Below are 24,817 nucleotides of genomic sequence, written 5' to 3'. Positions count from 1 at the left end.
ATAGAACTACTAAATACTTGATATTGGGAAAACTTCAGTGGACAAATGGGATAACTGCAGTGATAGATAAGAGTGGTGAAGGGAACATAGGTTGATGATGCACAATCTTACGAAGATAAAGCTAACTTGTGTTTATTTTTGAGAGCTTTGTAAGTGAAATTTGAGAATTTAGATTTGAATCAGGTAGCCTGTTACTTTCCATATTAGTGCTTATTGGAAGCATGACAAATGAGTTACAATGGTTGGGCAAAGAGATGACAAAGGTGTTTTTTGACCAACATTTCCTTCTGTTTTCTGTCGGTAGTAGTCTCTACCTGGCAATGTTCCACATATGGTGAACTGGTGTATTCCTCATGGCATATAGTGGACTGTTAACAAGTGAAAGGCCTGATACAAATGCTGAGTTGAAGAACCTAAGCTGGATGGTTTTAAAGAGGAACTTCACTAGTAATCTCCTGTCATTCAGAAAACTAAGGAGTTGTAAGTGAAAAAGCTCCAAATTAACTGTAAAACACTCAAACAAATGTTTTTTTTGCCTATTGCCAACCTTAAACATTCAAAAATCATATCTACAGCCCAAATCATGATATTGCCTTATAAATCACTTTTTTTTAAAAAAAAATGCATTTTGAGTTTTCTATTTTTCTGGTTTCTGAGATTCTAGGGTGCCATTGGTAATATTCTCAAGTTTTCCTCTGAAGGCTAGAAACTTGCAAATGTTCTTAATGAAAGCCAAAACTCACATTCACATGACTCCAGGAGGTGGGGCTGTTTTTTTTTCAAAAAAAACCAAATATCAGAAGACTCATAAATATTCAGAGAGTAGGCAACACTGCGTTTTGATTGCTTGCAGTATGACTATTTGGCTTAAAGGGAATTGGATAGGAAGGACAAAACTGTTGTTAAACCCAGGAAGCTGGCTAGCAAGGCAACACAGATGTGGAATAGAAGTGTTCTTTTGATGGTTGGAAAAGCATAATTTTTTAACTTAGAAATGTCACATTAACTTCAGCAAAATGAATGTTTCTTTCTCATAGGGTGATAGGCTTTTTTATTTTATTTTATTTTATTTTATTTTATTTATTTGTAGCACAGACTCTCAAAGCTTCCTATTCCATAGCACTTCTAACTTCCAGGTATTGTACAATTCATTGCTATTTTTTTCTTTAATTCTGATATGTTCACAGCTATGTTAATATGATATTGAAAGACTGTGTTACAGTGCAATGAAAAGAAGACAAATTGAGGGAATAAAAATAGCTGTACACTTTCAAGTGCCACTCATCAAGCACAGTCCATTCCTGCAAGATGCCAACATGGAATGCTACTTACACTGGACCAATTGTATTAATTCAAATTGCAATTGTGTCAGGAAGCTCTCTTTGTGCATATCCATGACTCTCTTCTGAAGTACTGGGAAACTTGAAGTTTCCCTCCTCCTAGACCAAAACCCATCCCTCCTGCTTGAAGACAAGGAGCACTGGCCTGAGCAAGAGGGATGACCCAGGTTGCCTATAGTCCAGAAGTAGAGTGGGCTGCCACTACTTCAGAACCTTGCTTAACAGAGGACTGTGTGTGTAGTTGGGGGGCTCCTGCTACCAACCCGGTAGGGTTCTTGACTGAGATGGCAGATGTATACACACAACACTGGATCCTTTGCTGGATGGGTGGGGTTACAGTCTTCCTCTTTCTGGGTTGGACTACAGCCTCCCTGAAGACAGAGCAGTGTGCCGGAGAAGAGGAGGGAGGTCTCAGCCTCCCTGAAGAGGAGCTGCAGTGGGTCCTCTGGCCCCATCTTTACAGCAGACAGATCTTGTGGCCTCTTCTGCTACCACCATTCCAAGCAGGAGGTGGGGCCGTGGTGGGGATGGCCTGTATGGGATGTGCATAGGATCTCAGACTGTATGCAGAGCTGGACTAAGGAAGTGTAGTACACAATATATACACTGTGTAGACTACCAGCTCAAGGGGGCTTGCAGATGTGTGGTAAAATTGGGATTGAGCCATGAGCTAATGAAACAAACTGTTGGTTACAAAAAAAGCACAGCCTTTGACTACGTGACATAAACAAATATAAATGGTGACTCTCTCACAAAGAGATCTCTTCAAACACTGTCTAAAATTTATTTGCATTTGTGTTTGGCTACATTGCAGTCATTTGCTTTTTGAATACAAGGGCCAGATTCGGAACTGTTTACACCAGTGTAAATCCCTAGTAACTCCTTTGAATAAATGAAGCTGCACTGGAGTAAGTGGAGGTCAGAATCTATTTCACTGCCTTTTTAATTTTGCCAAAGATGAAAATACCTCTAGCTAGATAGCACAAAGTTAGGTGCGTTTATAAGTGGATGAACTAATAGATGCAAAAATAAGTAATAAATACTGACTAACTAGATTCCTACCATTTCTTGTGCAAAACATATCACCCACTTCTATCACATGGCACTTTCTATGGACAACTACCTACAATCAATTCTGCATAAGCAATTAAACTGTGGATAGAAAAATACATCTCTTAGAGGACTGTGTTAATATTTTAGGAAAGTAAAGACAACCTGGCAGGCAATTTATATAAATGACTTATTTGTAGTATATGCTGACATCCAAGATAAAAGTTAAAATGTGAGGTTTAGTTATTGTATTTCCTTGTCAAAAGTAGACTAGGAAGAAATATGACAGATTGTCAGAAATGCATCTGACTCACTATCTGTGTGACACTTCCAAAACCAAATTTTACACAGATTTTACAGAATTCTGGAATGACTACATGAAGCAGGTTTTGCTGATTATGGTAAATTTTGGAGATGCTGCCAACCAGCAGCTAATCTGCCCTACATAATGTTTCCTGGCCACAAATCATAAAAATATATACTGGAGCAATATGTGCAAAGGCATTTCTATAGACCTAAGTACAATGAGATGCCCGTCTTAAAAATATGTATACGCGAGTTGGTAGAAGAGTTTAGTCTTAGAGTGAACACCAAGAAATGGGTAACGACATCCCAAATCTTAGCAAAGCTTATGCAATATTTAGAAAATGGAAATATAGTTCTGAATACTCTTAACATATATAAAAATTTTCAAACACAGATGCAGTGAAGAAAATTAGTTTACATGGGCAATTAAATGCGGAAACAAACAAAAACTTGGTGTCATATGGATGCATTATGTGCAAGGGTGATGTCTTTTCATAATGTGGTAATGGAGCCATGTAAATATCTTAGATAGGTCATGACTAAAACAACAATCAATATACACTAATCTCATGATTCTGTGGCTGGGTCTTTCTTGTGTCAATTTTTTATTCATTGCTGTAATTTTGTTGAAAAAATTAATACAAAATAAAGTTTGTAGAGATAGTAAAATACTTTGGTCCTCTAATGTGGTATTTAATGTGGTCCAATGTAAGAGTAACATAATTATACCATTATTGGTATCTTTTTCCCCTCTGAAGGAGCTGCATAGATGACTACCAGTGCACCTTTAATGAAATTGATACCGTTTAATAAAGTTGCTGCCAGGGCTTGAAATAATAATCATTCACATTGCCAAAAGTCCTACGTTTCCTTCCTTAATTGAGCTTTTTCCAAATAACCATTGATTCAAATTGAAATCCAAGGGCAAAAAACTACATGCTCCAAGTTTTCTCACTTGCCTTTGTTGAAACTATCTTTTCACAAAAATCCAGAAAGCAACATTTTGAGCTTGTGCTCATTACAAGAAATATTCTTTTAAAATGGAAACAGAAGGAAAAGATAATGTACTTTTTAAAGTAAATGTCACCAAAAAAGAGTGAGAGGAGATTGAAAATCCATTAAGCAAATTGACCAGCAAATGTCATGATGAATGAAAAACAGAATTTGAATAAACTAATTTTGTCCATTAGCATGCTTTTCAATCCGTTTTAATTGTTCAGTCTTAATTATTTTGTATTTTGTTTATTTAAATGTATAATGGCTGCAAAAAATAACTATTGGAGCAATTAGTTGATTAGCAATTTAGAAAACTAGAGTAAAAAGAAAACGATACATTAGAAGGTAATGTCATTCTAGAGGACATGTAAAATATCAAATTTTACACGTGTTACTGCAAGCAACTATTTTATTTGGATGAATGCGTGTTTATATTCACTACAGATCTGTACTCTGTGGTAGTCCATTTACATTGTTTTAAGTTTGGACATTCTTTCTAATCAGATTAACTCTAGTTGCGCATCAGGATTAATTCTGTTTAACACAGCATCGTTGAAAGCTTGCTCACACGAAGTCTCCATTCATTGTTGTATAAGACTGCTGTGTGTACCTAGAGTGCTTTGTTGCTACTGTAATTATTGAGACTGCTCAGTGCTGGAGGATACCATACCCCAGTAGCCTGCTAGGTGTACTGCAAGTCAGGAAAAGCAATGCAGGTACTTCAGCAGCTAAGCATTGTAGGCAGTCTAATTGAGAGTTAAGACTCCTCAGGCCTGGGGTGCCCTCTCCAGTCCAGGCTCTATACAAGCAAACCAGAGCTTGCAGGTTTCCAGGCCAGGCTCATTTAGTGTCTCTCACTGGGGAACCCTATGCACTGGCTCCCTACCCACTTGCTGCTGCTCCGCTCCCTCATAAGTCTTGCACAGACCTGCACTCAGCTGTAATGTCTGGCAGTCACAGCCTGTTCACCCCATGGAAGCTGTGCATGCAGTTACTGGGATTCTGCTCTGCATCCAGCTTCTCTGTAGTTCCTGGCTTGGTACACAACCACTGCTTTGCAACAGGGCCCAGCCACATCATTGGAGCACTGGGTTGGGGTTTTTACCAGTAATACCTTAATTCTTGTCACCATCACTGCCTTTCATTGTGTTCCTATTCAGTGTTAGGTTTGAAAAATAAGGAGGTTAATGTTAAAAGACAGACATTGTTGAAGACTCTGGTTGTGTCTACACTGCCACTTTGAGTGCAAAAACTTTTGTCGTTCGGGGGTGTGAAAAAACACCCCCCTGAGCGACAGAAGTTTTAGTGCTGAAAAGCGCCAGTATAGACAGTGCTTTATCGCCGGGAGCCACACTCCTATCAATAAAACTACTACCGCTCGTTCGGGGTGGGGTTTTTATATCACCGGGAGAGCTCTTCCTTAATGATTGTGTGTTGACATAGCTACCACCTCTTGGGGAGGTGAAGTACCTATGCTGATGGGAGAAGCTCTCACAGAGATGTAGGTAGTGTCTTCACTGAAGTGCTACAACAGCATAACTGCATGATGCAGCTGCACCGCTGCAGCATTTTAAGAGTAGACAAGTCTTCAGACTGAAGTTGAGGAGGGGAACAAATTTCAAAAGTGTCACTAGGAGCTACAAGTGCTCAGCACCTTTGAAAATCATGTATTTGATCACACACTCAAGTGTATTTAATTCCCCTTTGTGGAGGGTGCAACAAATTCAGCATGGGCGGCTCTCTTTTGCAAAGTACAAGGCAACTCTGCGGGCCTTCTTCACTGAGAAGCATAATTTAAATGCTGCCTGACATGGCTCTCCGATTAAATTCTAGACAACTGACATTTTGGCATTACTAAACTTCTAGTCTAGCCTGAGGGGGATGCCTAGTAAATGGAATGGGGTAGGACAAATGGGGATTACTTTTCTCAACTATATAAAATTTAATACCTTCTCCCTTTAGAGAAATTTGGGAGAGTTTTATACACCAAAATAAGTTACAGCTGCCCTGTGTGACTAGTATTTAAGATGTAATCTTATTTGTTTCCTTTTAGCATAAAATTTCAGGATAAAAAAATTCTAAGTGAAAAGAACTAAAATCCAGCTTCAGTCATAACTTTACTTCAGTATATTGTGTTGATAACAATGAAAATGTACAACTTATTTCAACTCCTGTATACTATTTAATAGGAATCTGAAAAATGTGGTGAACAAGGACTGTGTGGTCAAAGAGACAGGAGGTGAACAAGAAATAGGTCTCAGCAAGTTTACTGCAGCCTTGCAAACAGTCATGAAAATGTAGTCACTTGAACTTAAGATCCAAAGAGCACTTGTCATGGTAAAATATGAAAGGTAGTTCCAGTTGTCATTTCTTCTCCATAAACCCAGTACTGATTATTTAGAAAACTGTGATGGATGAATTATTTTCTTTGTATATTAGTACAACTTAATTAGGAGCCATTTATCACTATCAAGATTACGAAGAGTGTCCAAGGCTGAGCTCATACAAAGAATCTGTATATAAATCCTGGTTCTTATATTGGCTTGATCGCCATAGAATATTGAGGTGGAGGAGAGGGAAGGATTTGCTCCAAGTATATGGTAATGAGCCTGCTGCCTTATTTTGGGGGAACTTTCCACTAGCTGGCTGAGCTGTAGGGAAAATATCTAGCCAACAGAGGTCTCCACAATCTGGAGAGTACAGGAGAAAGAAATACATCTTGAGGTGAGAGTGGCTTGGGCTTGGGATGGAGAGAGCCAGCGGCTGTGTGTGAGCAGGAGGCCAGTCTGAGACTAGAAAGCTGAAAGCCAGGCAGGAAAGCAATCTGTTGCTGGCAGGTGAATACAGCACAGTGGCCTTCAGCAGAAGACTTGAGGTGAGCATATATGCAACAGCACAGGATTTGTAGGATATGTCCCCAGATGAGATGGTAACCATTATACCTCTGATGTGGGCTGCCCTTAGGGACTTGGTTAGGAACAATTGGGTAGATTTTTGTTGTATCTCTTGAAGACCTTGTGGCTAGGCAGGTAATTGCACCATTTGCTGCTGGAAGCCATAGTAAGTAATCCTCTCTTAGTTCCTTGGAATCCAGAAATGTGTAGTGCGGCCTGCCCAAGGACTACAGCCCACAGAGCCTAGTGACTGGACAATCTACAGTGGTACTCAGAACATCCGACCACTTCTCTTGTGGGAACTGATGTAAAACAGCACTCACAGTAACACCCTGCAGAGAAGTCAGTTACAACATTATGGACTTTCAACACAAAACTGAAAATACTTTATTGTCATATTGCTATTTTTAGCTTCCTGATTTATGTCCTTTTTCAAAGAAATGGGGAAAGTAGTTTATAAATGTTAAAGGTAAGGTCTTGCGGAGTTCTTTTCAGAGAATGTAGAAATGTAGGGCTGGAAGGGACCTGGAGAAGTCATCAAGTCCAGACCCCTGTGCTGAGACAGGACCAAGGAGCCCATCAATGAGAGGTGTTCGTTCAACCTGTTCTTAAATACCTTCAATGGTGGAGATTCCACATACTCTCTTGGAATCCTATTTCAGTGTGTAACCATCTTTATATTAAGAAAGATTTTCCTAATATCTAACCCAGGTCTCCCTTGCTGCAGATTAAGCCCATTATTTCTTGTCTGTATTTCAGTCCTCTTTATAGGAGCCCTTTATATATTTAAAAAGTGTTATCAAGTTCCTCCTCAGTCTTTTTTTCTAAAGACTAAATATTCCTACTTTTTTAAACCTTGATAGATCAGGTTTTCTAAACCTTTTATCATTTTTGTTGCTGTTCTTTGGAGTCTCTTCAATTTTTCTACGTCTTTCGTAAAGTGTGGTGCACAGAATTGGCCTCACCCATGCCCAGTAGAGTAGGACAGTTATCTCCCATGTCTTGCATATAACATTACTGTTAATAAACCCAAGAATATTAGCCTTTTTCACAGTTTAATCATGTTCAATTTGTGATCCACTATAACCCCAGATCCTCTCCACAGTACTACTGTCTAGTCAGTTATTCCCCATTTTGTAGTTGTGCATTTGATTTTTCCTTCCATAGAGTAGTACTTTGAACTTTTCTTTATTGAATTTCATCTTGTTGATTTCAGACCAATTCTCCAATTTGTCAGGGTTGTTTTGAATCCTGATACTGTCCTCCTATGTGCTTGCAATTCCTTCCAGCTTGATGTCATCTGCAGATTTTATAAGCATACTCTCTCTAGTTCATTATCCAAGTAATTAATGGAAATATTGAATAATATCAGACTGAGGACTGACTCCTGTGAGTATTCACTAGATACATCCTCAGTTTGACAGCAAACCAGTGATAATTACTCTTTGAGTATGGTCTTTCAATCAGTTGTATACCCACCATATGTAATTTCCCTAGTTTGCTTATGAAAATGTCATATGGGGCTATGTCAAAAGCCTTACTAAAATCAAGATATATTATATCTACTACTTCCTCCCTATCCACTGGCCAGTAACCCTTTCAAAGAAGGAAATTAGGTTGGTTTGGCATGATTTGTTCTTGATAAATCCATGTTGGCTATTCCTTATACGGCTTTTTTCCTTTTGGTGCTTACAAGTTGATTAATAATTTTTTTCAGTATCTTTCCAGGTATTGAAGTTAGGCTGACTAGTCAGTAATTCCCTGGGTCATCTTTTTTTCCCCCATTTTTAAAGATAAATACTAATTTTCTCCAATACTCTGGGACCTCACCTGTCCTCCATGAGTTCTCAGAGATACTTGCTCACAGTTCCAGGATTCCTTCAGCTAGTTCCTTACGATGAATTTCATCAGGCTTTGCCAATTTGAATACTTTGTTAATATTAATTGTGTTCAGTATCTGGTCACTTTTTGAGTGAAGACTAAAGCAAAATAGGCATTAAATATCTCAGCCTTCTTGATGTCATCAGTTATTAGCTCTCCTTCCCCGCTAAGTAAAGGACCTACACTTTCCTTCATATTTCTCCTATTCCTAAAATATTTAAAGATCTTCTTGCATTTTATTTCTCTCATTAGGTTTAACTCATTTTTTACTTTAGCCTTCCTGATTTTTGTCCATACATGCTTATGCTATTTTTTTGTACTCCTCCGTAGCAATTTATCCATGTTTCCTTTTTTATTTTCAGATAATTAAAGAGCTACTGATGGAGTCATGTTGGCTTCTTACTATTCTTTCTTTCCTTCGCATTGGGATAGTTTGCAGTTATGTCTTTAATATTTTCTCTTTGAGAAACTGCCAGCTCTCCTGAGCTCCTTTATCCCTTCAATTTTCTTCCCATGGGAGCTTACCTACCAGTTCTCTGAGTTTGTTAAAGTCTGCTCTTTTGAAGCCCATTGTCTGTATCCTACTGTTCTCATTCCTTTCTTTCCTTAGAACAATGAAATCTACCATTTCATGATCATTTACCCCCAAATGGTGTTCCACCTTCAGATTTGGACCCAATTTTTCCCTCTTTATCAGAATGAAATTTAAGGGTATGTCTGCACTGGGAAGAAAAAAAATAAATAAAAGACAGACAGACAAAAAGATGACCCATGGCAATGAGTTTTAGAGTCCAGATCAACTGACCTGGGCTTCTGGGGGGATTATGCTATGGGACTATAATAGAAGAGACTGGGGAGAGTCTCAGAGCCCTGGCTCCAGACCGAGCCCAGTTGTCTGCATGGCTATTTTTAGTCCGATAGCACGATCCTCAGTCAGTTTACCTGGGCTCTGAGATTTGCTGCTAGGGTTTTGTTTTGTTTTTTTGCAATGTAGACATACCCTAAAATGGCTGTCTTTCTGATTGCTTCCTCGATTTTCTGAAACAAGTTGTTCTTCTGAGTCCCCTTCAACACTCCCCCTTTCCTCACAGAGGGATTCCTGTTTTACAGGCTCATTTAACTTTAATTTCCAGCCCTTTCTTATCTTAATCACTCTGCCTCTGTTTGTAAACAAAACACTGACTCCCTGCCCCAGGGGCACAAGCTGGGAGCAGCACTTCTTCTCTGGAGAACTCACATTCCACACTGGGGCTAGGACATGTGTCAAAACTCGGGTGGGGGGAGGAAGCAGGAGGCGCCCCCCCCCCCATGCCCCTTAGGAATAGCACCCCTGCATCTCTTCCCAATCCTTCTTCCTGAAAACAGCATCCCAAGGTCAAGGAAGTGAAAGCCCTTCTAATAACACCATCTGAACAATCAGGCATTCATTTCCGGAATAAATGTGTCCTTGCCTGGGTCCTTACCCTCAATTGGGAGGATGGACAAGAACACCACCTTACCCCCGAACTCCTTCATCCTTGCCCCAGAGCCCTGTAGTCACTGCTGATCTACTCAGGGTCATACCTGGCAGTATCGTTAGTGCCCAATGGGATGAGCAGCATGGGGTAGTGGTCAGAGGGACAGATGGGCCTCAAGAACCTTTCTGTAATGGCTTAGATGTGTGCTTCAGGCAGGTAGTACACCTCCCAGGACTTTGTTAGGTCAGCAAATGGATGCCTCCATTTCCCTCAGAAGGGAGCCCTTGACCACCAGTATTCTGTGCCTCTTACTCTTGGTGCCGTGGTCGTTAGTGTTTCACCCTTGTGGCTGGTGGCTCCTCTTCAGACACTGGGGTCTGCTCTTCCCCACCTGTTTCCCAGTATTATACTGATTCTTGACCATGATGGATGAGGAACCTGGGTGTGGGTGGAGCACTGTCTACTCAAGTGGCGAGAAGCCAGTTTCCTCCTTGTAGAGCAGCTGGTTCTTCTTCCTCTTGTGCCGCTGTAGTTACCTATAGTTAGCTAGCATCCTTTGTGCATTCTGCTGATCAAATCCTTGTGCTCCCAGACGATATTCAGACAAGCTACCTCCTTTTGCAACTCTCTTGCCTGCTTCCTTAGGGACTCCACCAACAGACACCTTGCTCACTGAGGTGATCTCCTTGCCTTGCTTTTGTTGGCAGGGATATACAGGCCTCATTCCCAGAAAATCAAAACCAGGGCCTGGGTGGAAGCCTCCAAGGTCAGTATGCCTGGCTGGTGGGGTCCCCCTCAGGAGCAGGCAGAGGAAGAGTTAGTATTGATGTTGGCAACATGCCATTTTCCTCCCAATGCGAGTTCTTCCTTGTAGGGTACTTGCAAGTTAGTGTGTGTGTGGAGGGGTGGGGGAGACAACATCCTACCTCCTTTTCTCCATCTGCTGGCAAACTCCTTTAGTCTCCCAGCTTCCTTCGTCTCGCCAACCAAATGTCTTTTTGAACTAAAAGACAACATAACGGTAAGAAAATTAGAATTATAGGAATCTGTATATTGAAGTGTGTATTTACATTTCAGTTAATGTCTTTCACATGATATTGGTTCTACTGTAAAGCTCAACTAAGTTATATTCCTGATGGTGTATTTGGCTAATCTATCCTTAATGTGTAAGAATCTTCTCATTCAAATTTTCTAAGACTCACTTCTGAAAGTGTACCCTGGTCGCTGTTGTGCATGGCAGACCTGCTATAAACTCCCAATTCTGTTAATATTTGATAATTGTATGGCAAGGGGAAAACTGAGGCACAGAAAGGTTAAGTGATTGGGCCCAGGTTGCAGAGGAAGCCCATGTCAGAGCTAGGAGTAGAACCCAGATCTCCTGACTCCTCAGTACACTTCGGGGGGAGATCGATCTAAGTTATGCAACTTCAGCCACGTTATTCACGTTGCTGAAGTTGATGTACTTAGATCTACTTACCACAAGGTCCACACTACACAATGTCGACTGGAGATGCTCTCCCATTGACTCCCCTCGCTCTTCTCGTTCTGGTGGCGTACAGGAGTCAATGTGACAGCGATATGCGGTCAATTTAGCGGGTCTTCACTAGACCCGCTAAATTGACCACCGTGCATCGATCACCGCGCGTCGAACCCCCAGTAAGTGTAGACAAGGCCCTAGTCTCATTTTTCAATTGCAATGCAATCTCTTTTATGTGCTTGGCAGCTTGGGGAACACGAAGGTTCTTACGAACATGATTTAAATTTCCACCTGTCAGTGCCTTTCCCTATTACACAAACCATATCATTTTCTAATTCCTTCAGCCCTGTTTTCCAGCTCTCCCTTCTGTTGCAGAAGTCGCTATTGCGATATACCCTATCCCTCAGCTTTGTGGTTTACAAAGCTTTTTCCAGGATACTTCAGTTCTTTTTTCAATAAACAGTATTGCTCACAGTTGATCCCAGCATTTTAATAATTAAACAAGCTTTGATAAACTAAGGCAATAGAGATGGGTGAAAGTGACTGTTTAGCTATGGAACACTAACTTCATGTATCTGTAGTTTGCTCCTGCATGTGCCTCAGCTCTGTTCAAAACCGACTGTAGGCATAATCCTGTTTCTGATGTTAAAAAGGTGAATACAGTCTGTTTGGGATTAGGGGGATCCGAAACTTAAAAAAAATCTTCAAGCTTCCATCACTTAAATCACTCTTCCCAGAGACATACGCACACACAGCCTTCATCCCACTTACTACCTATAAACCATACTACTTTAAGTTAGTCTTCCTTTTTAAAGATCAGAGATATTTAGGTGCGTAATACAAAGCATATCTTGTTGTCTTTCACTTTTGTAACCCTCATTCTCCAACTCCACAACTCCCTTCCCTAGCAGACACATGTGCAATGCCTTTCCGTTGATTTCAATGAGATCCTTAGTCTGATGACATTGCTCGGTACATTAAGTTTAATTTAGGTTGTTAAAACTTTGGTGCAGAAGCCTATTATTCTATGTCGCTTAGAAATAATTGTTCTACATTTTTTGTATCAATGCCCTGAAATGTAGATTGTCTGTTACTGGAGCGTTCATAAGGCATGGATTTTGCTTTCTAAATGCTATGGTATGTTTGTTCCCTTTCCTTTCCTACCCCCCAATCCCAGCACATGAAACTTACATTGCTACAATGGACATACAGGCTTTGCTGTAAACATTGGGACAGGTCCTGTGTCTCAGTACCTGTTGGAAGCTGAGTGTGTTCGGCTGCTTGGAAGATGGGGCCTACTGTAAACATAGTAGACTTTGAACTCCTGACTTGAACTATTATATGCATTCAGTGGGTCAAAGCAGACTAAGTTTGGCAGAGCCATGAACATGGAGTATGGCTGTGTAACGATGTTGTCCTGCCTCTTTGCTGGAAATGGATATGATTATATTTTAGGATACTTTGTACAGATTCTGTTGTTTATGTATGGGTTGAAGATCTTCATATGGATTATTTCCAGTAATGTTAGGAAAAGGTTTATCTTTCTAGTTGAGCAGTGATAAATGCCTTTAATCAGCAGTGACAGAGCGATCTCAGTCCAGAAATCCAGCCTGCAAACAAAATAGTTAAAATCTGAAGGAGTTCTGACTTTCATTCTTTCCCTTATACTCTTTCATTGGATACATCTATACTACCCACTGGATCGTCGGGTAGTGTTTGATGTGTCAGGGATCAATTTAGCGCATCTCGTCTGGACACGATAAATCAATACGCTAATTGATGCCCGTACCCCACTTTGGCAGGAGGAGTAGTGGAGTCGATGGGGGAGCGACAGCAGTTGACTTGCCGCCATGAGGATGGCCAGGTAAGTCGAACTAAGATACTTTGACTTCAGCTACGGTAAGTTGCGTATCTTAGTTCGAACCCTCCCCGCCCCCCTGCTAGTGTAGCCCAGACCATTGTCTTTGGATTTCTCAGCAACAGGAGCATTTATTTGACTTGATCTTAATCCATTTATATACCCTTAAGAACCATTAAAGCTGAGAAATAAATGAATGAAGGTTGGAATATAATGGGGTCCAAACTAATTATAGAGTGTTTTGACTGAACTTGTGCATTGTCCCTATTTGGAGGGAAATTGACCACATCAGAGTGTGTGTTTTTGAAAGAAAATGGTATTGCCAACTGCAGTATATTTCTACCAGTATATATGCCTGTTGGTCATCAAGTGTGGCTGAATTTTTTTTAATGTATTTCAGTGTATTTAATGTGTGGGCAGTTGTCCTGAGATAAACAGATGGTCATCGACCTGACTAAGTACAGATTCTTAAGGGTGTCAGGATAGGCATTGATTGCTGTCACAAAACCTCAGCATAATTTGCATAAATGTAATATGTGTGTGTCATAAGTAGATAGGTAAGGTAAGGGTTAATTGTCTTTTACGGTTAAGGGTTTACAAAGGGAACCAAACACCTGACCAGAGGACCAATCAGGAAAGAGGATTTTCAAAAGTAAGGGTGGGAACCTCTGGAGGTTTTTGGTTTTTTTCTGGGTCTTTTTGTTTTCCTCGGCTGTGAGTAAACAAGTTTTCTTCTAACTCCATCTTCTTTCAAATCTTCTCCTAAACATCTGTGAGTACAAAAGGAAAACAAAGTAATCGGCTGTGATGAGCTTTGATTTGTATTTACATGTGTGTGGTGTACTGTGTTGGACTGGTTTAATTGGGCTATCTTTTAAATCAGACTGTTTATTCATATTTTCTCTAAGCAAGAGCCTGTATTGATCTCTTAATGCATAACATTGTTTTGTATTTTCTTTCTTTTTTAGATAAAGTTTTCTTTTAAAACCTTGGAAGTTTCTTTTCCTATGAGGCAGAGGGGAGAGGAATCTCTGTGCCGAGCTCTGTTATATCGGTGACAGCTAGAGGGGGGAGGGAAAACAAACCTGTGTCTCACCTTCCTATTGTCCAGGGCGGGAAAAGGGCTACGGACAAAGGGAGGGAGTCTCTTGTGTGAAGCTTGACTAGGTTAATGCAATAGCCTCGGGGGAAGCTAGACTGCCATCTCCGATTGTTTACAAGGAAGTGAGTATAGCATCGCACCGGCTAACGACAGGAAAGGGGGGGAAGCTGGGGGTGAGATGAGGAAGCCCAGGGGTCCTGGTTTTGGGGTTTCTCCAGGGAAAGTCTGGGGGGACCAGAGCGAGGCAGGCGCTATATTCCTGTCTGGTGGCAGCGAGATAGATCCAAGCTGGGTATAAGCTTGGGGAAGGTTCACAGTAAACACTCAGATGTTGAACTCTAAGTCCAGATTTGAGACAAACGTTTATTACAGTGTGGTTCAGACAGGACAATGTTAGTAAGAGTTTGTCTTCATTCCCTATAGGAACTCCCATTTTCGAGATTAATTTTGAATTTCTTTAGGCTGAAACATGGGGTATGCTAGCAAAGCAAAAAAAACTATTTGGCTTATTTAAATACATTTTAGACAGGTAGGCCTTAATATGCTCTTGGTTGGCTTTGGGGTGGGAAAATGTTTTACATTTTACATTTGGGATAATAGTTTGCATAGCAGTACTTCCTCAGAAACTTTTTTAAAGCTGCAATCAGAGTAGACCATGGTATGTGCAGCGAAAGAGATGATACTTTGGTGACTTGAGGGGACTAGCTCTACTGGAAGAAAACAGTTCCTCTAATGTTGCAACAGGAGGTGTAGGAATACCTGCATTATATTGAGTACTTCTGTAAGAGGTTACAAATTAGTATTTCATCAAAGAAAAATGTATTGTAAACTTTACACTGAAGCCATATATATTCATATACTTAATCTACTTACAGAATAGATGTGGTTGCAGTTCCTATTGCAAAGCAGCTAAAACAATAATAAATATTGGGCAAAGAGAGTTTAGATCTCCACAACGCACAATTAAAAATACAATCAGCGGTCATCTGTTGGCTCTTGAAACCAAATCATGGTAGAATCAATTTTACAAATATAGTTTCATGTTAAAATTGTTTGCTCTGTCCTCACTGACAAGCCAAATCATGACATAAACTGTTTCAGCTGGAACTAGTTTCCAGACTATTTAACTCACTTTCCATCTGCAGTGGCTGTAAGCTCTGTGCATATGGGCTGGGGTCTTTAGTTATGAGCTGTCTACAGAATTTGTAGAATTAATTAAGTGTAATACTTTATATTTTTTAAGGCACAAAATCTAAAATGATCAGGTAAATATTTTCATTTGTTAAAACATAACAAATAAATATAGCAATATATACTGCATTTTGTCTCTCTGCCAGGTGGTACAATACCTTCTATTACTCCAGAAAAATCTTCCTTGGTTGTGAATAGTGGACAGGAAGTAAGACTGAGATGCAACGATGATGGTCCAGTGACTTGGGATTTTCAGAACTCAGACCCTTCAGGAAAACCAAAACATTTCAGTAATGAGGAGTGGTCCATAAAAAATGCATCAACCAAAGACACAGGCAGATACATATGCAGAAACCAAGAGAGTTTGAACACCTCCATTTATGTTTTTGTTAAAGGTAAATTTGTATGTGTATTTTTTCCCCTCTTCCCTTCCAAAGCACATAATTGGAGTCAGGTATCTGGTGTGTCCCTTTGCGTATGAATACTCGGAAACTGTAGTAAAGCTGCAAAGAGTCCTGTGGCACCTTATAGACTAACAAACGTATTGGAGCATGAGCTTTCATGAGTGAATACCCACTTTGTCGGATGCATGTGGTAAAGTTGTTTACATTGTATTTCAAATTCATGAGGAATCCATGGCCAGAGATGGGACACTAGATGGGTAGGGCTCTGAGTTACTACAGTCTGTAAATCATGATTTGAGGACTGCAGTAACTCAGCCGGAGTTATGGGTCTATTACAGGAGTGCGTGGGTGAGGTTCTGTGGCTTGGCATGTGCAGGAGGTTGGACAATGGTCCTTTCTGGCCTTAAAGTCTATGACTGTAGTGTATCAGCACATTAAGAATCAAAATTATTTGTAACTGGATTGTCAGATAAGATCAGGTAAAGAAAAGACTTAAGCCCAAACAAAAATAATAATTATTATTAATAAATAGTCCTAGCAGGAACTTAATATATTTAAAATAACACAACATATTTCAGCAATGTTCAGTAACACCAGGGGATGAGAAATGGTGTAACACATACAGGAAGAAGTTAGGAATTTACATTAGACTTGCAGGGTCATTGTAGTCATTGTAGTCACAGAAAGTTTTTAAATCTTCATTGTTATGTGCAAAAACTTGGCTTCTGGAAGGAGAGTTTGGATACCATTTTAAAAAATGAGCTAAAATCATTTGGGTAGATTGTTCCCTTATTTCTTCCTTAATTGTATTTTTTGTAAAAATTTAAAAATTATTATTCTTTATATCCACTAATCTGTAGTCACTAAAGGTTTGACCCCACTCTCTGGTTTACTGAGGCAGTTTATTACAAATATTAGTACCTAGATACTCCTTTGTATAAACCAGTGGGTAACAAAGAATCCTCTTGTTTGCAGCGTCCGTTTTAGTTCAGGCAGCTCTGACTAACTCTTGCACATCCTTCTGTAGTGGGTACCTGCCTGTCTTGTGATACTTTTTCTTGAATTGCTATTGCGTTTTACCCACCACTGTCTTTTCCTCCCGTTTTCCTCCCTTCTGTGACGTGTTGGATTCTGACAGATGGCCTCATTGGCTCTCAGCCAACTTTGCCAACTTAGGCCTCAAGGGGGGCTGGCTCAGCTGATTTCCAGGGCAACTCATTCTCTTGCCTGAGCCCATGTGGCTCTGGCTGCCCTCTTTTCCTTTTGGTGTTTTTTTTTTTTTTTTGCGTGGCCTTTCCTGTTGCAACTAGTGTTTCTCTTTCTCCACCTCCAGCCAGCAGTCCCTGTGAAAGATGAGGGAAGTTGCTTAGGGACCTGCTAATCCTTCTGGAACTGCTCCACAAGGACAGAGGAGCCAGCACAGCCTGGCAGGGGATTTTCTCCAGATGGAACATTCTCAAAGGTAGTATATGTGGTCCTGTGGCGTTCCTGCAGAAATGCGAAGCTACGAAGTCCTCAGAACAGCCATCCTTCTTTCATGGATAAATTTCTTCCTCTTCTTCACTTCACAATGCCAGGACAAGGCCTAACCATCCAGGTGACCTGACCAAAAAGCTAACCTGAAACTCTGGAACCCCTCTTACCGTGAAATGCCTGCAGACTTTCAGTGGGAACATACTGTGTTGGGTTCTTTTAGACCTTATGACCGGTGCATGAACAAATCTATTTATTCTTCATCCGACCCTCCCCCCCACCCATTCACAGTCTGCCTTCAAACCACATCAGCTGTCTGAGACCAAGAGCTCAGTGCTAGTGCTGGACTTTGCTACCTCTCTAGTTCCGTACCAGCTTTCTCCCTACTATCTTATCCATCTAGTCACCTGGAATCCTTGGAGGCCATTCAGATGTTCTCTAGCACTGGAGACATTTCTCTTGTTTATGACGGACACAATAGAGCTTTATCTATCACACAGATTTTCTTAAACCTCATGGTAGCCATCATAACCAAGTTTGATGAGGAAGGCATTCATATTTCCCATTACAAGAATAACCTACGAGTGGGATATTCTTCACCTCAGAGTGGAAAATAGCAAACCAGTGCTGTCAAATGAACATGGTTTTGGAATGAATTATAAGAGAAGCTTTCTGACCCTCACACAAGACTTGGTTAACCACTTTGTCAAATTCCTAACTCACCTGGGACAAATGGGCTTCTGGAGGTAAAACAGATATTTTTGCAAGCCATGCCATGTTCCTGCAGTGTTGTGTGGTATGCCCTTCAAATCCTGGGCTTAATGATGTCCAACGCAGACATAAGGAGAGTACAGAGTAGGGGTCAGCAACCTACGACATGCATGCCAATTTTGCCTGGAACGCGGCTGCCAGCCGGGGTACTGGCCACCAGCCCCACTCATCCCTCTGCCGGCTGAGTGAACGGAACCTCAGTCTGGCAGGAGCCTCAGCGGGGCCGGCCGCCAGGACCCCAGACCAGCGGCAGAAGCGCCCCCCAGTTCCCTCCTAACCAAGCTCGAGTTCTGCGGCTCCTGGGAGTGTGAGCCACTGGGGCGCGGGCCCTAGGGTGACCAGATGTCCTGATTTTATAGGGACAGTCCCAATTTTTGGGTCTTTTTCTTATATAGGCTGCTATCACCCCCTACTCCCGTCCCAATTTTTCACATTTGCTGTTTGGTCACCCTAGTGGGCCCTGAGCCTGCTGCGGGAGGTGGCTCTCACTCCCAGGAGCCGCAGAGCCCGAGCGCGGCGAGGAGGGAGCCAGGGGGCACATGGGGACTGCCACCCGCATGCCCCCCGGGGTCTGTCTGGGGGCGGGATGTGGATAAGGGTTGGGGCAGTCGCGGGACAGGTAGGGTTCTGGGGGGAGCAGATAGGGTGGGGGGGTCTCAGGAGGGAGAAGTCAAGGGACAAGGAGCAGGGAGGCTTAGGTAGGGAGTGGGGTTCTGGGGAGCAGTTGGGGCAGGGTTTCCAGGAGGGGGCAGTCAGGGGACAAGGAGCAGGGGGGTTGGGAGTTCTGATGGGGGCAATCGGGGTGGGAAGAGGCAAGGAGTGGATGGAGGTGGGGGTAGGGCAGGGCTCTCCCCTCTTTTTTGATGAAGTATGGTAACCCTAGGCGAGGGGAGAGCCGAGGGGCGCATGGGGGCTGGTGCCCACATATATCCTCTGCAGCCTGCAGGAGCCTCCGGGGGGCGCCAGGCCTCAGCCTGGTCAGGAGGGGTGAGGGGGGCGCGTGTGCTCCCCGCTAGTGGCAACGCCACGTTTGCAGGGCTGCTGCCCCCCTGCACTGCGCTGGCTCCTCCATGGCTGAGGCTCGCTGCTGCCACAAGTGGGATGCTCTGGCTCTCCAGTGCCTCTGGAAGGCAGCTCCTCCCTGCTGAGCTGCTGCAGCAGCCCAAGTCCAGCAAAGCCAGTGAGTGAACTCGGGGCAGGGGGCACTGGGGTGGGGTGGGGAGGGCTCATGGGGGGGCTGTGCACCCTCCAGGGGAGTTCAGGGGGCGGGGAAGGGGGGAACCTGGTCTGGAGAGCAGCCCCTGGACGCGGCTGGCCCCTGAGCACGGCTGGCCTCTGGGGTCTATAAAGGCTCGTTGAGATTTGCCCCTCAATGAACCGATGTGCAAGGTGGGGAGGGAGGCTCAAGGTGGAAGTTTCACCTAGGGTGCAAAATATCCTTGCATCGGCCCTGCCCTAGGAGGTGCGTGCACCCCAGGTTGAGAACCAAAGCTTCTTAAAACATTTTACAAAAGTTGTTTACTTTACATACAACAATAGTTTATAGACTAAAAGAAAGATCTTTTAAAAACATTAACATGTATTACCGGCATGCGAAACCTTAAATTAGAGTGAATAAATGAAGACTTGGCACACCACTTCTGAAAGGTTGCCGACCCCTGGTACAGACGATTCAACTCTACATGAAACACTATCAGGCTTTCCTTTTATGTAGTTAGGATGCAGAGGAGAACATGAACAATGTGGTTATATCTCCAAAATATGTCCTCTCTTTGCTACAATGGTGGGTATCGACATCACAATTTCACCATCAGGATTTCAATAGATGCTATGCCAGCCTTCAAAGGCAAAGAGTAATATAGACTAATCATCAGTCTTTCAGAGCTTGGGTCATTCATGACACACACACTCTTTATTCCTTGATCAGAAATGATGCAGTGTTGATAGACAACAGGACAATGACCACCTATTTAAACATGCAGTAGCAGGGAACTAGCAACTCCATCATCTAGATGGAGGCAATTATTAACCCCTTCCAAGTAAAATGGAGGACAATCATCTCAGACACTTTTATATAAAAGGCGAGCTGAGTGACTACAATTATAAGCGAGTATCAGAGGGGTAGCCATCTTAGTCTGGATCTGTAAAAAGTGACAAAAGAGTCCTGTGGCACCTTATAGACTAACAGACGTATTGGAGCATAAGCTTTCGTGGGTGAATACCCACTTCGTCAGATGCATGTAATTATAAGCAACTCGTTTTGTGTTGAAGGAGCAGGAGTACTGCCAAACATGTTGGTGGGGTGAGATGGGGGAGTGAGGAAAGTATATCTGTAATCCTTTCAAGTGTCTTCATTCCCTTAGACAAATTCATTTATGCTATCCCATCTTTCCCTCTCCATTTCCAGAATAATCTAGAAAGAGTGTACAGGATCAAGCCTTGGTAATTCTGCTCACTTCCACCCTGGCTGTCTGTGAACCAGCTGTCAATTCCAGCTGTCTGTGAACCAGCTGTTAGTTCACTTATCACACATCCAAGGACCTCTTTTTTCTAGGGAACCCTCTTGCACCTGAACCCATCCTGGTTGAAGTTAACTAGGAGGAAACTAATTGCTTAAGCTGTTGCCATCATGGATTATTCATGAGTTCATTCAGATTGTCTTCTGGTTTTGGAGGGATTCAGTGCTTCTGTGTATGCTACCATCTAATTTGGAAGCCATTAAACTCTTGGTGCAAGACAGTAAGCCTACAGCAAGGGTCTTGCCCTGAGCTGCTTTTGCGTTCAGTTTTGGGGGGGATTCTCCCACTTGAAAAGAAGCACAGTTAATGCTATGTCTTCATATTGCAGCTAGGCCAGTGGGCTCAATGTCACTTTATCCTTCCACAGAATGTTACAGATTAGATGTTCTATCCTCAGCTCATTCCATCTCTCACTCCAAAGTTCTCTAGGCTACAGATCTTTAAAGTGTATAAATACAGGATAAGTAAAACAAGCTTAAAATATGCTGTTCATTCTTGTTTCAGTTAAACAATATGCTATGCTCTTGTTTTCTTCTTTCTGTCTTCATTGTGGGTCTCTATTTTCTGGTGCTAGTTCTTAAGTCCCTGTAGTGATTTCAGGATAGTGGATGTAAAAGTTACATGAAGACCAACTTAAATAAAAGGAGCAAAACTTGTTCTAATTCTACTCCTCCTCCAGTGTGAACTATAGCCTGGGGCAGTGGTATGGAAGATGGGGGCATAAATAAACTTTGACAGTCATTGTGAAATCTCTTAATTTTTTGATTTTCAATATTGTTGGACAAATTATTACTATTTTAAAATTAGCAGCTGGCATGGACTTCAGCTTTGGTTATAAAAATACTTAATAGATTAGATATTACTGTACTGTAGATTGACTGATTTGAAAAGTGTAAGCAGTCATACAGAATAACTACATCATAATTTTTCAGTACTATGGATTAACCAAATGCTTATGTAAATACCCCAATATTTTCAGGGAGAGAGAAGTTTTAACTGGTATTTCCTCTGGTAGCAATATGTGTTCATTTAGATTGTCTCTTTTAGAAGTGAAAATTATAATTGAAGTTGCAGTTCCACTTTCACTTGCTCATACATTTCTCAGAAATTCTCCTTCTGGGCATGAAACTTGATAGACCTGGTCTCAGCTCAGAGGTGATTTTTTTAATAGTCTGAGCAAAATCTATTCTGTCATTTTTTGAGTTAGACAAGAAGGAAATAATCATTTCCTCTCTTTAAAGATAAAAGACAAAATAAGATTTTTTTCTTTCACAAAACTCTCAAGTGACTGAGTTTTAAAACTGCTGCACCTCAGCATAGTGCAGTCAGAAAACATGGAAGTTTTCTAAAATTCTGTTAGCAACATTAATTTAGTAACTTGAATTGAAACAGTATTCAGAATATTAGTAAAATGTATAATTTAATGTATTCTTTGTGCAATCTCACAGAGTTTGGTTTTTTGGAACCTTAACTTGTACAATTCCTGACTTTTTAACATATTTGTCTTCTTTACAGATCCACGTATCCTTTTTCTTACTGACTCTGACCCTTTCATCTATGTAAAAGAGGACAGCGATGCTCTTGTGGTGTGTCCAGTGACAGATCCAGATGTTTCACATTTCACCTTGAAATTATGTGGTGGCAAACCATTCTCTGAGAATTTGACGTTTATTTCCAATCTCGAGAAAGGAATCTTTATCAAAAATGTACAAAGATCATTTAAAGGGTGCTACCAATGTTCGGCAAAACAAAATGGAGTTGAGACAATTTCAGAAAATAAATACCTGATTGTAAGGCCAGGTAAATGCACTTTTTCCCCCTCTGCATGCATATGGGCATTCATCTGAACAAAACAGATTGATGAACACTGCTGTGAATACTCTTCTAAGAAACACTAAGGGATCTTGAGCTTTCCTCACTGTTTTTCATAGAAAGATTTGATTTAATAATGCAAGTTTAGGATTACTAGATTTTTTTCGTATAATAAAACATTACATTTTAAAATACAGTCATAGACAGGTGCCTGTTTGAGGTTTTGGTAGCTAGGTGGATAGGTTGCAGGGATTTTGGAGCTTGTTCCAGATCTGGAATTTGGTAGAATGGTGTGTGTGTATGTGTTTGTGTCTGAAAGGACAAGAGAAGAGGTGTCACATGAAGGTTGACAGTGGGGATCTTAGAAAGGTTTTGGCAAAATCCCTGCTGATTTTGGGTAGTTCTGTGGATTCTAAAAGAAATTTGGGGACCAGGCTTTTCTGAGCCCTACTTAAGTGCTGACACTCATCTTCGATGCTGGCTTTCTAATTCATTTGCTTTGTCAAAACTTATAGTATTCAATAGATTTGGACAGGACTGTCCTGCTAAACCAGAAGACTAGGACACCTCATCACCTTACTGTTATCTGTATAATTGAAATTGGAAGAACTGATAATACATTTTGTTTAACAAAATGTAGTAAGCAAACAAATACAGTTTCTCACAACTGAAGTAAGGGGTGTGTGTGTGTGTGTGTGAGAGAGAGAGAAGCTGTGTGGTAGGGGAAGGAGGCAATGGAACAGTCCAATTTTTTCATGGGTGAAAAAAGGTACGTATAAAAATCTTGTCCTCTAATTTTGAATGGAACACCACTGATAAAGCTTCCATTTGTAATTGTTTACCTCTTATCTGCCTCTTGTATTTTAAGTCCTTTTAGACAGATCTTTTATTTAACCTTCTAGTGACATTGTATATTAGCAAATTGTTGTAAATCAGTAGAGAGAAGAAAGTATAAGCCTATTTAATGAAAGCGCCTAAAATATATTAACGATTGAGGTGCACATCTTTTTAAGGTTTAAATAGCTTCCCCAAGTTCACACTCCAAAGGTGTGATAGAAGCAGGAATAAAAATCCATAGCTCCTCATATCAGACTGCTGTTTTCACCACTGGTAGCCCAGGAGTGGACAGTTCAATTCCACTGGCACAAGAGTCAAATATGAAAAGTTCTATATAAGAGCTTGGTATTATATTTACAATAAGGGGGAAGAAACACAAGCCAAAATCAGGAAAGAACAGGTGAAAGAATATTTAGATAAGTATTCAAGTTGGCAGGATCTGGTGAAATTCACCAAAGTGTTCTTAAAGAACTAGCTGAAGCAATCTTGGAATCATTAGCGATTATCTTTGAGAGCTCATGTAGAATTGGTAACGTCCCAGTGGACTAGAGAAGGTCAAACATATTACCTACCTTTCAAAAGGGGAACAGAAAGGACTCGGAATTTTAGAGTTTGATAACTGGAAACATACTGAAATTATTAAACAATCAGTTTATAAGCACTTAGAAGATAATAGAATTATATGGAATAGCCAACATGAATTTGCCAAGAACAAATCATGCCAGACCAAACCAATTTCCTTCTCTGATAGGATTACTGGCCTAGTGGATAGGAGGGAAGTAATAGAAGTGATATATCTTGCTTTTTAGTAAAGCTTTTCACACAGTCCCACATGAAAATTCTCATAAGCAAACTGGTACAGAACTGGTTGAAAGACCATACTCCTAAGAATAGTTATCAATGGTTCTCTGTCAAACTGTGGGGGATGTACCTAATCAGGTACCACAGTGGTCTGTCCTGGGTCCGTACTATTCAGTATTTTCATTAATGACTTGGATAATGAAGTGGAGAGCATGCTTATAAAATTTTCAGATGACAACATGCAGGAAGGGGCTACAAGCACTTTCGAGGACAGGATTAGAATTCAGAATGACCTGACAAGTCCACGAATTGGTCTGAAATCATCAAGATGAAATTCAATAAAAACAAGTGCAAATTACTACACTTAGGAAGGAAAAATAAAAGGCACAGCTGCAAAATGGGGAATAACTGGCTAGGTGATAGTACTACTGAAAACAGTCTGGGGTTTATGGTGGATCTCAAATTGAATATGAGTCAAAAATGTGATGTAGTTGCAAAAAAAGGCTAATATCATTCTGGGATATATTAACAGGCATATCATATGTAAGCCACAGAAGGCAATCATCCCACTCTACTTGGCATTGTTGAGGCCTCAGCTATATATTGTGTCCAGTTCTGGGTGCCACACTTTAAGAAAGATGTGGACAA

The 24,817-nt window shown here is 41.2% G+C and overlaps 1 protein-coding gene across 2 annotated transcripts in view; it reads left to right on the top strand.

The window, feature by feature from the left end:
- KIT (KIT proto-oncogene, receptor tyrosine kinase) overlaps nt 1-24,817 on the top strand; it is a 72,631-nt gene that overhangs the window by 8,123 nt on the left and 39,691 nt on the right. The window contains exons 2-3 of one of the 2 annotated variants that reach the window (XM_032774241.2): nt 15,699-15,947; nt 22,235-22,519. In XM_032774241.2, the coding sequence (XP_032630132.1) occupies nt 15,699-15,947; nt 22,235-22,519 (534 nt within the window). The remainder of the gene's footprint in view (nt 1-15,698; nt 15,948-22,234; nt 22,520-24,817) is intronic. The other variant, XM_032774240.2, reaches the window with a different exon arrangement.

This window comes from Chelonoidis abingdonii, chromosome 5 (assembly GCF_003597395.2).
Source record: "Chelonoidis abingdonii isolate Lonesome George chromosome 5, CheloAbing_2.0, whole genome shotgun sequence".
Lineage (NCBI taxonomy): Eukaryota > Metazoa > Chordata > Testudines > Testudinidae > Chelonoidis > Chelonoidis abingdonii.
Note: the sequence above shows the minus strand (reverse complement) of the source record. Positions and strands in the feature narration are given on the sequence as shown.